Source organism: Mytilus trossulus, chromosome 2 (assembly GCF_036588685.1).
Source record: "Mytilus trossulus isolate FHL-02 chromosome 2, PNRI_Mtr1.1.1.hap1, whole genome shotgun sequence".
Classification (NCBI taxonomy): domain Eukaryota; kingdom Metazoa; phylum Mollusca; class Bivalvia; order Mytilida; family Mytilidae; genus Mytilus; species Mytilus trossulus.
The window spans coordinates 31,279,071-31,291,695 of NC_086374.1; the positions used below are offsets into that span (position 1 = coordinate 31,279,071).

Consider the following 12,625-nt stretch of genomic DNA (forward strand, 5'->3'; position numbering starts at 1 on the left):
AGGACCAGTATCAATACCGAGGAAAAGATCAAGATGTATTATACCCTTTTTTTTTTATATAGTATCCCTTATGTTAAGTTCACTTGAATATATGATGTGTAAGCACTACTGGAAATGTTATTATTGATAGACCGAACTTTACCAATACAAATATATGAAATAGTGAAATTGGAGCGATCAAATCCAAAGAACTATGAATCAATTTGAAGTGTCCTAATCTAGAAATACAACTTGTTAAATCATGGAACTTTGGCCCTACAATTTAAACTCAAAATATATACTTCTTAAGTCTTGAATCGAAAAACCTGCATATTCAACAACAATTTTTGTATGCCATTTTCTATTGGAACGAAATCCCTGCCTTTTAATTTACTAGTTATATCATGTCCATTGAAATATAAAACCAACTATAGACAAGGTCACAGCGAGCAAGATGCGAAATATATTATCACACCATCAAAAGGTACTAAAGTAATATGCATGTTATGGTCTCATTGACATTTACAACACCTTCAAACAACTTCAGCACTTTAATTTGTTCATATAAGATCATATACAATAAAATCATATCCTTCACTAAAGCTCGTAAATAACTTTGATATACATTTTTGGAAGAAGATGTTGAAACTTACGAAAATCTTAACAAATGAGACAAGCAGTCCGAGCAAAAAAAAAAAATTAACTAACTGCCAAAAATAATATTTTTATTGTATGTGAAGAGATGGGTATGGTGGTCAAATTTTCTCGATGCCCACCTATCTGAAGTATTGATAAATTGGTTTCCCCTTTTCCATGCCAAAACATTCTAAGATCGTCCTTTATATTTACCTCCCAACACTATTCAGGTTACAAATTACCAATCCCTAAGTGAATGGGGATGAATTATTGACTTGCAAGTCAATAAGATGCATATTAATAAAATATTTTTTACTGTAAATAGCAAAAATAAGCAAATGTTAAGCCTTTACCGATTGTCAAGTATGACATTGCAAATGAGGCGGAAGATACCATCAGTATAGTCAATTAGATGACAACGAACTGAAGGATTGAAACCAACTGGAAAAAAGGAAAGAAAAAGAAACGATCAAAAATAGTCTGCATCACATAACAGATTGCAACATACATCCTTAATAGCAACACGGACCCCACAAAGATATCAGGTTGATCTAAAAATACAATAATTTGAAAAAAGGGGGTCCATTCTCCAGCACATGTGGACATATTTAGTCCGTTCTGTTGTAATATTTCCTGAAATGAGAGATGGTATTAAGCTAAATCGTGTAGAAATTCAAAAGTTGGAGGGGTTCCGAAAGAAAAAGCAGACGCGCGAAGATCCATAAGTGAAATGTAAATGCAATCCGTTAAAGTTGTCATCCTTGGAAAAAAGATGGTTCTGAATATAACAGCAAACTGCATAGGTCCTGAGACAGAAATTATATATCTGTGTATGATAACATGATTTTTGATTGAACACGTGAATTTCTTAATCCCGCATTTATTCATAAAGCTGAAATCAAAAACAAACTATGTATTTATAAAAAGATATTTCAGTTTCTAGGTTGATTTCTCAATGTGAATACACAAATTAGTCCACAATACTTGTCCCCTCCTCCCTGTACATCAAATTTGCTGATGATAGATGACACAGATCCCAAGTCGTAGGACCTGTTTCTGTGATGGCTTTTCAGTTGGAATGTGAGCTTTTGCCATTACGGCATTAGTTGCTTCTCATTGGTCGTCTGGAAACTATTTGAAAGATCTTTTCTAAAACTTCTGAACCAATTCCAACCAGTGTTAAGCTGAATGGTCTTAAGGGTATCTAGAATAATTTCAATAAAGTTTGTGTTTTATTTTTTTCTGTTTTGTCAACAAAAAAACATGGCCGCCAAGGCTAAAAATAGAACATAGGGGTAAAAAGGTAGTTTATGGCATATATCTCAAAAACTCCAGCATTTATTGCAAATCAGACAAAAGGGTAAAAATGTTCATACACTCAAGTTCTATATCAGGCTATTTTAATATTTTTATAATTTTTAATACTAACAATTACTTACTAGATTTCTATATAATAAAAAATTAATATACAATCTAATGTTTAATGAGGCCAGGATAAGGTACTGTAACTGTCTTATCAAAACTAACAAATGTGAAAGTTTTAAATAAAGTATGTATAATTTAAGAAAAAAGAAAATGCAAAGTAAGATCTACAAATAAGTACTACATGTAAGTTCAAATGGTCAATTGGCCCCATAAGGAGTTATTGCATTTTAAAAGATAATTTAACACAATTTGTTTATCTTGTTTTCTAACTTTAAAATATCTTCTCCTCTGAAACTAACTAGCTGAATCAAACTAAACCAAACTTAAGCTGCATGTTTCTTAGGGTATCTAGGATAAGATTAGTGTTTAGAAAACATGGCTAAAAATAAAAAAATAGGGTAAAATGCAGTTTTTGACTTGTGTCTCAAACACTAAAGTTTTTAGAGCAAATCAGACAATAACTTGAATAAGAAGTTGGAAGTGTTCATTAGGTCGATGTCTACCTGCCTGAAATTATCAGCCAAAATAAGGTATCTGATTTTTAGGTTAATAAACTGTTATTGCTCCTGAATTGATGATTGTCATTTTGCAGTTTTTGATTATTATCTTTATAAATTAAAACTTTAAACTGCAAAAATGATCAGCAAGGTAAGATATACAAATAAGTTTTATGACTAAAATTGTCCCCTTAAGACGTTATTACCCTTTAAACACAATTTTTCACAATTTGTTCATCTACTAAGTTTGCTTGCTTTTAAATATCTTCTCCGTAGAAACTGCTGAATCAATCTCAATCAAACTTGGGGAGAATGAGTTTCCAAGTACATGTATCAACACTGAAGTATAAATTTTGTATTTTATTTCCTTGTACATTGATGTACATCAAGAAACAGCCACTATGGCTAAAATGAAACCCAGAGGGGTAAAATGCATTTTTTTGCTTTTGAAGAAAATATGACATTTATACAAGGAACATTTGAATGGCATTTTTAAGCCAGTCATTAATGTGTTTTGAAAAGCAAAAATAATCATTAATGATTGAAAGAATTAAGCAAAAAATGAAAGGTGAGTGATTCAGGCACTTGATAGCTTCTTATTTAGCTCACCTGCCCTAATAGGCCATGTGAACTGTTGCAATTACTTGGTGTCCTTTGTCCTTCAATCTGTCTTCTTTAAACATTTTATAAAATCTGAACCTCCTGGGCCAAATGTTACTTGCCTTTAAATGGAATTTATATATATCAAAATTTTCATTACCAGATGTGATTTACTTTAGGTTTTGAAGAACCTCTTGTAATCATAATTTAATTGATTTGATTTTTGAATTACTTTTTTTTAGATTGACAATGGCTGATCTTTCCCTTTGGTCATGGAGGCATGACTTTGATAATAGATTTGTGTATTACCTAACTGGAGGCATTAGTCTAATGTATGTAGTGACACTGGTCATGATATACTATGGAAATCCCAGGACTGTGAGTACACTTTTCCCTTTTCAGTAACAAACTATATTAATCCTAGAGAATTGACTCACAAAAGACTATTCAGTGATAAATTTAAGTTATCCTAGAGTAGTGAGTACACTATGCCATATTCATTGACAAACTTTATCAAACCTACAACAGTAAGTACACTATACCATAATGGCATTTTCAGTGACAAACTAAGTAATTATGGAGCAGCTAATACACTTTTACATATTAAGGGACAAACTATAGCAATCCTAGAATAGTGAGTGCACTTAGCCATGTTCAGTAATAAAATATAGTTATCCATAAGCAGTGAGTACACAAGACCACATTGATTGACAAACTAGTCTAATCCAAGAGCATTGAGCACACTTATACATATTAAGGGACAAACTACAGCAATCCTAGAATAGTGAGTACACTAAGCCATATTCAGTAATATACTATAGTAATCCCAGAGCAGTGAGTACACAAGACCATATTTAGTGACAAACTATACTAATCCAAGAGCAGTGAGTACACTAAACCCTATTTATATCACATTTTTTCAACCTTTTTTTTGTTAAGGGCATACGATACAGTAGAGATCCCTCGTTGATTTTTTCTTAAAATTTTGATAGAAGGTCAATTTCAATGTGTACTTTTCAAATATGCAAAGAAAAAAGTACCTTCATGACTTACTTTTCGAGATAATTTGGTTTGAAATTTGCATATTTGGAAGAAAATCCCTGAGATTTCATAAATTATGACTTTTAAAGAAAGTAACGATACTTTTGAACGAAAAGTCATAACTTCATCGGGTTTTTTGTAAAATATTCCCTTGATCCGTGGCATCAACCTGCTGAAATAAGTTTAAGGTTATATCAAATCATCTTGTTCCGGATTTAGAGTGCTATATCCGAAATAAAGAAATTGACCATATTTTTGCGTCTTTTCGGAAGTGCAGAAAACATTTGATCGTTGAATTTTTCCTGAAATTTTGGCGGAGTATTCTTGAAACACTACTTGATTGATTGCAAAAGAAAAAAAATGGGGTCCATGTGCTTGTTTTTTCGATAAAAGCCATAAACCTTAATTTTTTACGACGTCTGTCAGTATGGCGCTAAATAACGTTAAATTAAGTTTTAATCGCAACCACGTCGTGTACTCATTCCCGCCGTACACGAGTTCGCTGTCAAGTATATGCAGGTGTTTTTCAAAGCGTTGTTACTTATCATAAAAAATTATAAGATGATTAATCATAAAATTGAAAAACATTTGTGCTAAACATTTACGAAACGAACTTTGAACAGGATCCTTTTCATAATAAAAAAAAAACTATAAAAAAGGATTCTATATCAGATTGCTTTGTCAGATGTACGGCAAAAAAGAAAATCAGATAGAAGTATACAGGTGCATCTCCGTCCAACATAAGTTCTAAATTGCTTCATGTACTGTAAGAGGATAGACAACATTATTGACATGACAACATGTGAACCAACTATAATTTAAGTGAGGCGATACTATAAATTGATAACAGTATTACCTTCAACAATGAAAAATCCGATACCGTATCGTCAACAGGACTTTAAAAGGTCCCGACGTATTTTGATTTTTTTTTACATTCAAAAGATAATCATCTCTCAAATTTTAATTATAAGCAATACCGGTACTTCTTGTTTTATAGTATAAAGAGCTGGTTTCATTTGTACAATTTAACTCATGCCATTATTGCCTCAATCGACCGAAAATGAGGTTGTAATACAATTGTTCATAGGAAGTACAGCAGCCGATATAAGAGAATAACATTGCACGATGTCTTTATCAATAGATAAGTTACATAACCTTTTTTACGGCGTATACGTATGAATATTGGCGTACTTGTTTGTCTAGAAGAAGAGCTATATCTAAAGTGTGTCTCATTGGGGTCGAAGCGTGACGCGGTATTGCCGATTTTTTGTAAGAGTGACAAGTGAAAATCAAATTTTTTTGTCGTGAAAACGGGAAATGAGGTCTAGCAGGACCAGGGAAATCACAAAAAAAATGAGAATTGCTTACGTACATAGTGTTAGCGGGAATCTGACAAAACAATAAGAGTGATCCGGATCGGAACCCCCCAATGAAACCCCCTTGAAAACACTTTGCTCGTCTGTCCGATTGTCTAACTATACGACGAGTTTTAACGTGTTTACACTTTCTGATCTGTCTGTCTGCAATTAGTGTACATTTGCCGATAATTCAAATTTTATCTCTCAATACATTGAAGTACAATAGGGACATACTTATACAAATAGAAAGACATAGTATGATTACCAATGAGGCAAATCTCAACCAGAGACCAAATGGCTAAACGACTATAGGACATCGGACGGCCTTCAACAATGAATAAAACCCATACCGCATAGTTAACTATGAAAGGTCCCCTATATAGCTACATGACAAATGCAAAACAACTCAAACAGAAAACTTACGGCCTGATTTAAGTACAAAACAATGAACAAATTCAAATATGATGAACAATACCAAACAACACCATTTAATTACAAGCCCTTTTACCAGCATGTGAACGGGCGTTTTCTTCTTTTGGTCTTTTACATCCAGTTTCATATACATAAATAATAACTAACGTGTGACAATTCTGTATCTATTGGTTATATTTTGCTTAAATTCAAACCAAAAACAACACCAATACATTTTTTTGAAATCTTTTTAACGGATTTTTATTGACAGATTTTTAAAAAAACACATACAGTATCATATGTTTTTAAAATATCACTTAAAATCGGCAATTTTTTTTATGTGCCAATTTCAAGTCAAGAAAAGGATGAGACACTCTCTTTGTTTATTATTTTATTTATGAATATGTGTGTTATACGAACTTGTCCACCAATGAGGGTCTCGCACATGCAGTCGGTTTTGTTATTTCATTGATAGTCTGTTTTATTTGGCCTTACAATGACACTTCTCCGTAAAATTTGGAGGCTGCCAAATGCAAAACAAACAAAAAAAGAAAAAAAAAAGACACAAACTTAATAATTTTGATTCCGATGTTTTTCAATTCAAGATATTGTTATATTTCGACTTCATTATCAATAAATGAAAATAACTGTTCTCGTCATGAAAAATATTGCACAGCTGTACAACACGCCGTAGTTATGACTTATGTGCATGGATTTCAACACCAGACCCGATTCAGCCATCATATTTTGATATTTTTTTCTCATTAATCACGGGTTCATACGTTTACTCATTTCTTTAAGTTTCATTAAAATAATGTTTGGGTGTCATAAAAGTGCAATTAAATATTTGCCACTGGACGTTAAGCCGCTACCAATACTCATAATTAGCTATTGCAGGTCGTTTTGTTCCGAATTGTGTTATTGGTAAAATGTTTTTCAGTATGTTACAGTTTAAGCAACGAATAGTAAGATAGACCCAATTCCTTGCATTTTTCTTTCTCTACGCTGAGCAGATTCCGCTCGGCCGTGCTGGTTTTGCAGTTATTCAGTGCCAGACTAAAAAGCTCCACAATTCTTTTTCCGTCTTTCCATGTTATACTGTCAGTACTCTCTTCTGTGTCTATCAACATTTCTTCAATTTCGTCATGCAAAATTGTATTTGAATTGATTTATTTTTGTACATCTCAAGTATTTTCTTTAATCTCACTGCTTTTCGGCGGATTTCTCCGTCTTTTAGAAACGGCATGGCCACTTTTTTAGCAGGTACTTTTTTGAAATTCACACAATCGAAATTAATGACGTCAGTGTATATTCCGCGAAATATGACTTCTTGTAGAGCGACTTCGCGAAATATTAACGTTTTTATTAGAAACATCGCGAAATTACAACGTCCTGGTTACTAACGTCGCGAAAACAACACGAACAGTTTTGAAAACGTTATTATCTGCCCCTGCTACTGTATCGTATTCCCTTAAGTGTTCCTGAGTTTATTTAATTTGAGAAAGTGTCCATAGTGGAGGTTATGTGTTTGTTCTTAACCAGAACTTAGTGATGATTATTTTTATATATTTTCAGCCGAAAGTAGTTGACGTTCGTCCTTTGGAAGATATGACACAAGAAAAGAAACTCCATAAATACTTACTGATAGTGGATACATCACAAAGACCAGGTTAGGTATTATTTGTTTAGGTAAAAAATATCATTTTTTCATCAAATGTCATATATTTTCATTAAATTGAAAGTCCTTGTACAACTTTGACACAGCAAGGTTTTTTTAGTGTCTAGGGATAATTTGGTTCTTACAAAAAGAAATTAACTTTGTGCCTAAACTGTTATGGAATAAAATACAGCTTTTTGACTGATATTTATTATATTGTTCTAGTACCTTTTATTTTTGTTGAAAAAGTTGCAGAAAGCTAGACATAGGGATTGTGATCTGGCGGTGGCGGTGTTAGCTAACTTCTTAAAAGCTTTATATTTTAAGGTGGAAGGCCTGGATGCTTCATACTTTTTTTATAGATGCCTCATGTTACGAACTTTCCGTAAAATAAGTAATAGGATAACTATATTTGGTATGTGCGTACCTTGCAAGGTCCTCATGCCCGGCGTCAGACAGTTTTCACTTGACCTCTACCTCATTTCATGGATCAGTGAACAAGGTTAAGTTTTGGTGGTCAAGTCCATATCTCAGATACTATAAGCAATAGGGCTAGTATATTTGGTGTATTGAAGGACAATAAGGTGTACATGTCCCAACTGGCAGGTGTCATCTGACCTTGACCTCATTTTCATGATTCAGTGGTTATAGTTAAGTTTTTGTGTTTTGGTCTGTTTTTCTCATACTTTATGCAATAGGTCTACTAAATTGGTTGTATGGTATGATTGTAAGGTGTACATGTCTAGCAGGCAGATGTCATCTGACCTTGACCTCATTTTCATGGTAAATCAGTGGTCAAAGTTAAGTTTTTGAGTTTTTTTTTTTTTTTTTTTTATCTAATACTATATGCCATAGGTCAACTGTATGTGGTGTATGGAAATATTTTATTATATATATGTCAGTTGCGCAGGTTTTATTTGACCACGACCTCATTTTCACAGTTCATTGCACAGTGTTACCTTTTTTGTTGTTTTTTTTGTTTTTTTCTTAAACTTTAACTAATAGGTCAACTATATTTGTTGTATGGAAGTATTGTTAGCAGCTGTACAAGTCTGCCTGGCATGGTTCATCTGACCTAAACCTCATTTTCATGGTTCATTACTCTTTGTTTAGTTATTTTGGTTAATGTTAAGTTTATGTGACAGTTGAAATAAAGCTTTATACTTTAATAGGACTATCAACATAATAGCAATGATTAGTATTAAGTACAGAAGGCAAGACATTTCAGTGTGTGCTCTATTGTTGTGAACTAAAGTTGAACACACCCTAGAAGGTGTACTTGTAATGTCCATATTTATTTTTGTTTTAACCAATATCTTTATTCATAAACATGTTTTTGTTGAGCCTTCAACTTTTGTTAAAAAGGCGAGACATAGCGATCCTGTATTTTGGCAGCAGGGCAGTGTCCACAAATATTAACTCTGTGGTTAAAGTTTTTGATTTTTTTTATAAATTTCTTAAACTATCCTGGATTTCTACTCAACATGGACAGAAGCTTTTTTATGATCATAAGATAGTATCCAGATGTAAATTTTGTAAAACAAAATCCTGTTTTTTCGCATTTAAGTTATAAATGGACTTAGTTTTTCTGGCTGTTAACATTACCTTCACTTTGTGGTAAACGTTTTTAAAATTTTAATAACTTTCTTAAACTACCCTGGAATTCAACACAACTTGGACAGAAGCTTGTTTATGATCAAAAGCTAGAATCTAGAAGGAAATTTTGTAAAAATATATTTCCTATTTTCCGTACATACCTATATATATATGGACTCAGCTTCTCTTCCAGTTACGTTACATACAGTCTGCAGTTGAAGTTCTTAAAATATTTATTAGATTCATAAAGTAGGCAAGACACCGGATTATGCGGAACCCTTCTGAAATTTTTAAAGAAATCATTGCTAGCACTGCATGCAAAAATCCTAAATATATCAAGCACCAAACTCAATTGTTAGAGTATAAGGGGAAAGGCTGTGGATTTTCAATAAAATTTCCGTTTGTTTAGCATCGAAAACAACAAAAGAGAACATAATAATTTAGAAAATACTTTTTGTTTAATTTTTTTTATGGTGGTTTTCAGGTGTAAGTTGTACCAGAGAAACAAGTATATTCATACAGCTGACTGGTGAGATGGCCATTTCCAGCTACTTTAAAGTTGCTGTATTTGATGAGGGAAAGTTTATCTTCCAGAGAGGATGTAAAGACTTGATACTGTTCAGAATTAAAGGTATGAATGGATTAGTATTCCAGATACTACAATAGAATACAAAAGAAAGGTAATGTTTTCACATCAGGTCTACTATAAAATATTGTTTTTTTCCCCAATCCCGACCGACCCTGCAAAAATGGTCTGACTCATCAAATTTTATTGTAAAAACTTAAGTCAAATATTATTTTATTCATTACAATTTTTAGGCTTGCCAGATCAACCAATAATGTTCCACCTTTTTGGGAAAATTAAAATTATTTCCCCATCTACCTACACACACCTGGCTTGGCGGGGTCAGGATTGGGGGGGGGGGGATATATATTAATTTAGGCCTCATCTATGGCATAAAGAAGTTATGCAGTGTGTAATAATGCTTTGAAATTTTACCTGTAGGTTTAGAAAGAAAAGGTTACGTTTGTTTTCTTGTATGTGATAACAATTTCTGTCCCTCCTTTCCTTGAAGTTTGTGTGTTGCAGCTTTCACAAGAATTGAATAAGACCTTTCTGAAATTGAAATGAAATATAGGTCTATATGTGAGCATGCTGTACTGTTTGATGGTTTTTAAAATTCCTTTCTCATCAACTTTCTGTTTTACTTATGATACATAATGACCATAATGGCCATGCATGAAATTTTCTTTCATCCCATTTTTGAAGCAGATAAGGGTTTCCTTAAATTTATGTTCATTTATTCAGAAATACATATCTTTTATTATATAACAATTCAACCATTTTTTTCAGAATATCTTGGACAAGTTATTGAAGTGAAGATGCTAGTCACTAATTTAAAATGGTAAATCATAATAATAAGATTGGACAATTTAGAATTATCTTTAAAAAAATGATGGTGTACAGTAAAGATTAAGTCACAGGTCAGGCAGAGTTATGAGAATGAAAAATCTACATCATCTTAGATGATTACATTTGTTCTGATATAAAAGCCCATCATGATAAAAACAATTTAATCCCATTTTGCATATACTGCATATTTTAATTAAAAAAGAGAGAAGACAAATTGAGAAATGTACTTAACCTAAATGGAAATTACACTTTGGCAAAATATGGATGTACATAGGCAAAATGTGAATTGTACAAGGACAAGAAAGATAGGAATTGTACTATGGCTAGATTAAAATTGCACTGAGGCAAAATGACTCTTTGAACAATTATAAATCAAGTGATTTTAATAGATAAACAAATCTATTTTTAGCTCACCTGGCATAGCCATGTGAGCTTATGCCATCACTTGGCGTCCGTCGTCTGTCGTCGTCGTCGTAAACTATTTCAAGAATCTTCTCCTCTGAAACTACTGGTCCAAATACTTCCAAACTTTTACTGAATGTTCCTTAGGGTATCTAGTTTATAAATTGTATCAAAAGTTTTGATCTATCAACAAACATGGCCGCCATTGCTAAAAATAGAACATAGGGGTCAAATGCAGTTTTTGGCTAATATCTCAAAAACGAAAGCATTTAGAGCAAATTTGACATGGGGTAAAAAATGTTCATTAGGTCAAGATCTATTAGCCCTGAAATTTTCAGATGAATCAAACAACCCATTGTTGGGTTGCTGCCACTTAATTGGTAATTTTAAGGAAATTTTGCAGTTTTTGGTCATTATCTTGAATATTATTATAGTTAAAGATAAACTAAACAGCAAAAATGATCAGCAAAGTAAGATCTACAAAAAAGTTAATATGACCAATATTGTCAATTGACCCCTTAAGGAGTTATTGCCCTTTAAAGACAAATTTGCTCTATTTGTTCATCAAACTTGCTTAAATTAAAAAATCTTCTCCTCTGAAACAACTGGGCCAAATACTCTCTAACATTAAATAAATGTTCGTTGAGGTATCTGCTTTCTAAAGTGTATCCGAAGTTCTGATCCATCAACAAACATTGCAGCTGTGGCTAAAAATAGAACATAGGGGTCAAATGCAGTTTTTGGCTTATATCTCAAAAACTAAAGCATTAAGAGCAAATTTGTTAAGGGGTAAAAATGTTCAATAGGTCATGATCTATCAGCCCTGAAATTTTCAGACAAATCTAACAATCCATTGTTGGGTTGCTGCCACTAAATTGGTAATTTTAAGGAAATTTTGCAGTTTTTGGTTATTATCTTGAATATTATTGAATAAAAAGAAAAACTGTAAACAGCAGAAATGTTTGGCAAAGTTAGATCTACAAATAATCAATATTATCAACATTTAAATGGCATTTTAAAGCAAAAATAATAATTGTGAAAGGTTTTAGCAAAACATTTCAGGTGAGCGAATCAGGCTCTTGAGAGCCTCTTGTTTTTTACAGGAGACCTGAAAAGGTTGAAGTTGTCAAAACATCAACAGGAGAAAGGTTTGTTGTACCTGTAAGAGTTGTCTACCCTGGTAGTACATCATCATCAGAGAGTGGAACAGTTTATCCTGTAGCGAAAAGAAAGTAAATATTTGAATGATATGTCAGGGGTTTGGAAATGCTATGCCCGACTCGCCCGACTCGTACATTTGAACAACCGGACAAGTAGTTATTAATTTGTCTGGGTTGCCTGTGGACAAGTTAAGAATAATACAACACAAAGTTCAAATCGATCAAAAATAAAGAATAAATTCAAAAAAGTATCAAGATGTTTAATTTATGTAAGGGCTATTCCAGAATAAAATGTAGGGGGGGTTGGAAGGCAGTTTTTGTCAGCACCCGCCACCCAGATAATTGTAATTGAGAATTATAGTGCATTATAGTGTGAAAAAATGCTCTGATACCCATCACCCATGTATTATTAATACAATGTGCCTTCCAACCCCCCCCATACATTTTTT

At 32.7% G+C, this 12,625-nt stretch overlaps 1 protein-coding gene across 1 annotated transcript in view; it reads left to right on the top strand.

Moving 5' to 3' along the window:
• The first annotated feature begins 1,292 nt into the window (after positions 1-1,292).
• Positions 1,293-12,625, top strand: part of LOC134706992 (uncharacterized) — a 31,677-nt gene continuing 20,344 nt past the window's right edge. The window contains exons 1-6 of the mRNA XM_063566411.1: positions 1,293-1,347; positions 3,380-3,515; positions 7,523-7,616; positions 9,685-9,831; positions 10,555-10,606; positions 12,120-12,248. Coding sequence (XP_063422481.1) covers positions 3,387-3,515; positions 7,523-7,616; positions 9,685-9,831; positions 10,555-10,606; positions 12,120-12,248 — 551 coding nt within the window. The 5' untranslated portion in view covers positions 1,293-1,347; positions 3,380-3,386. The remainder of the gene's footprint in view (positions 1,348-3,379; positions 3,516-7,522; positions 7,617-9,684; positions 9,832-10,554; positions 10,607-12,119; positions 12,249-12,625) is intronic.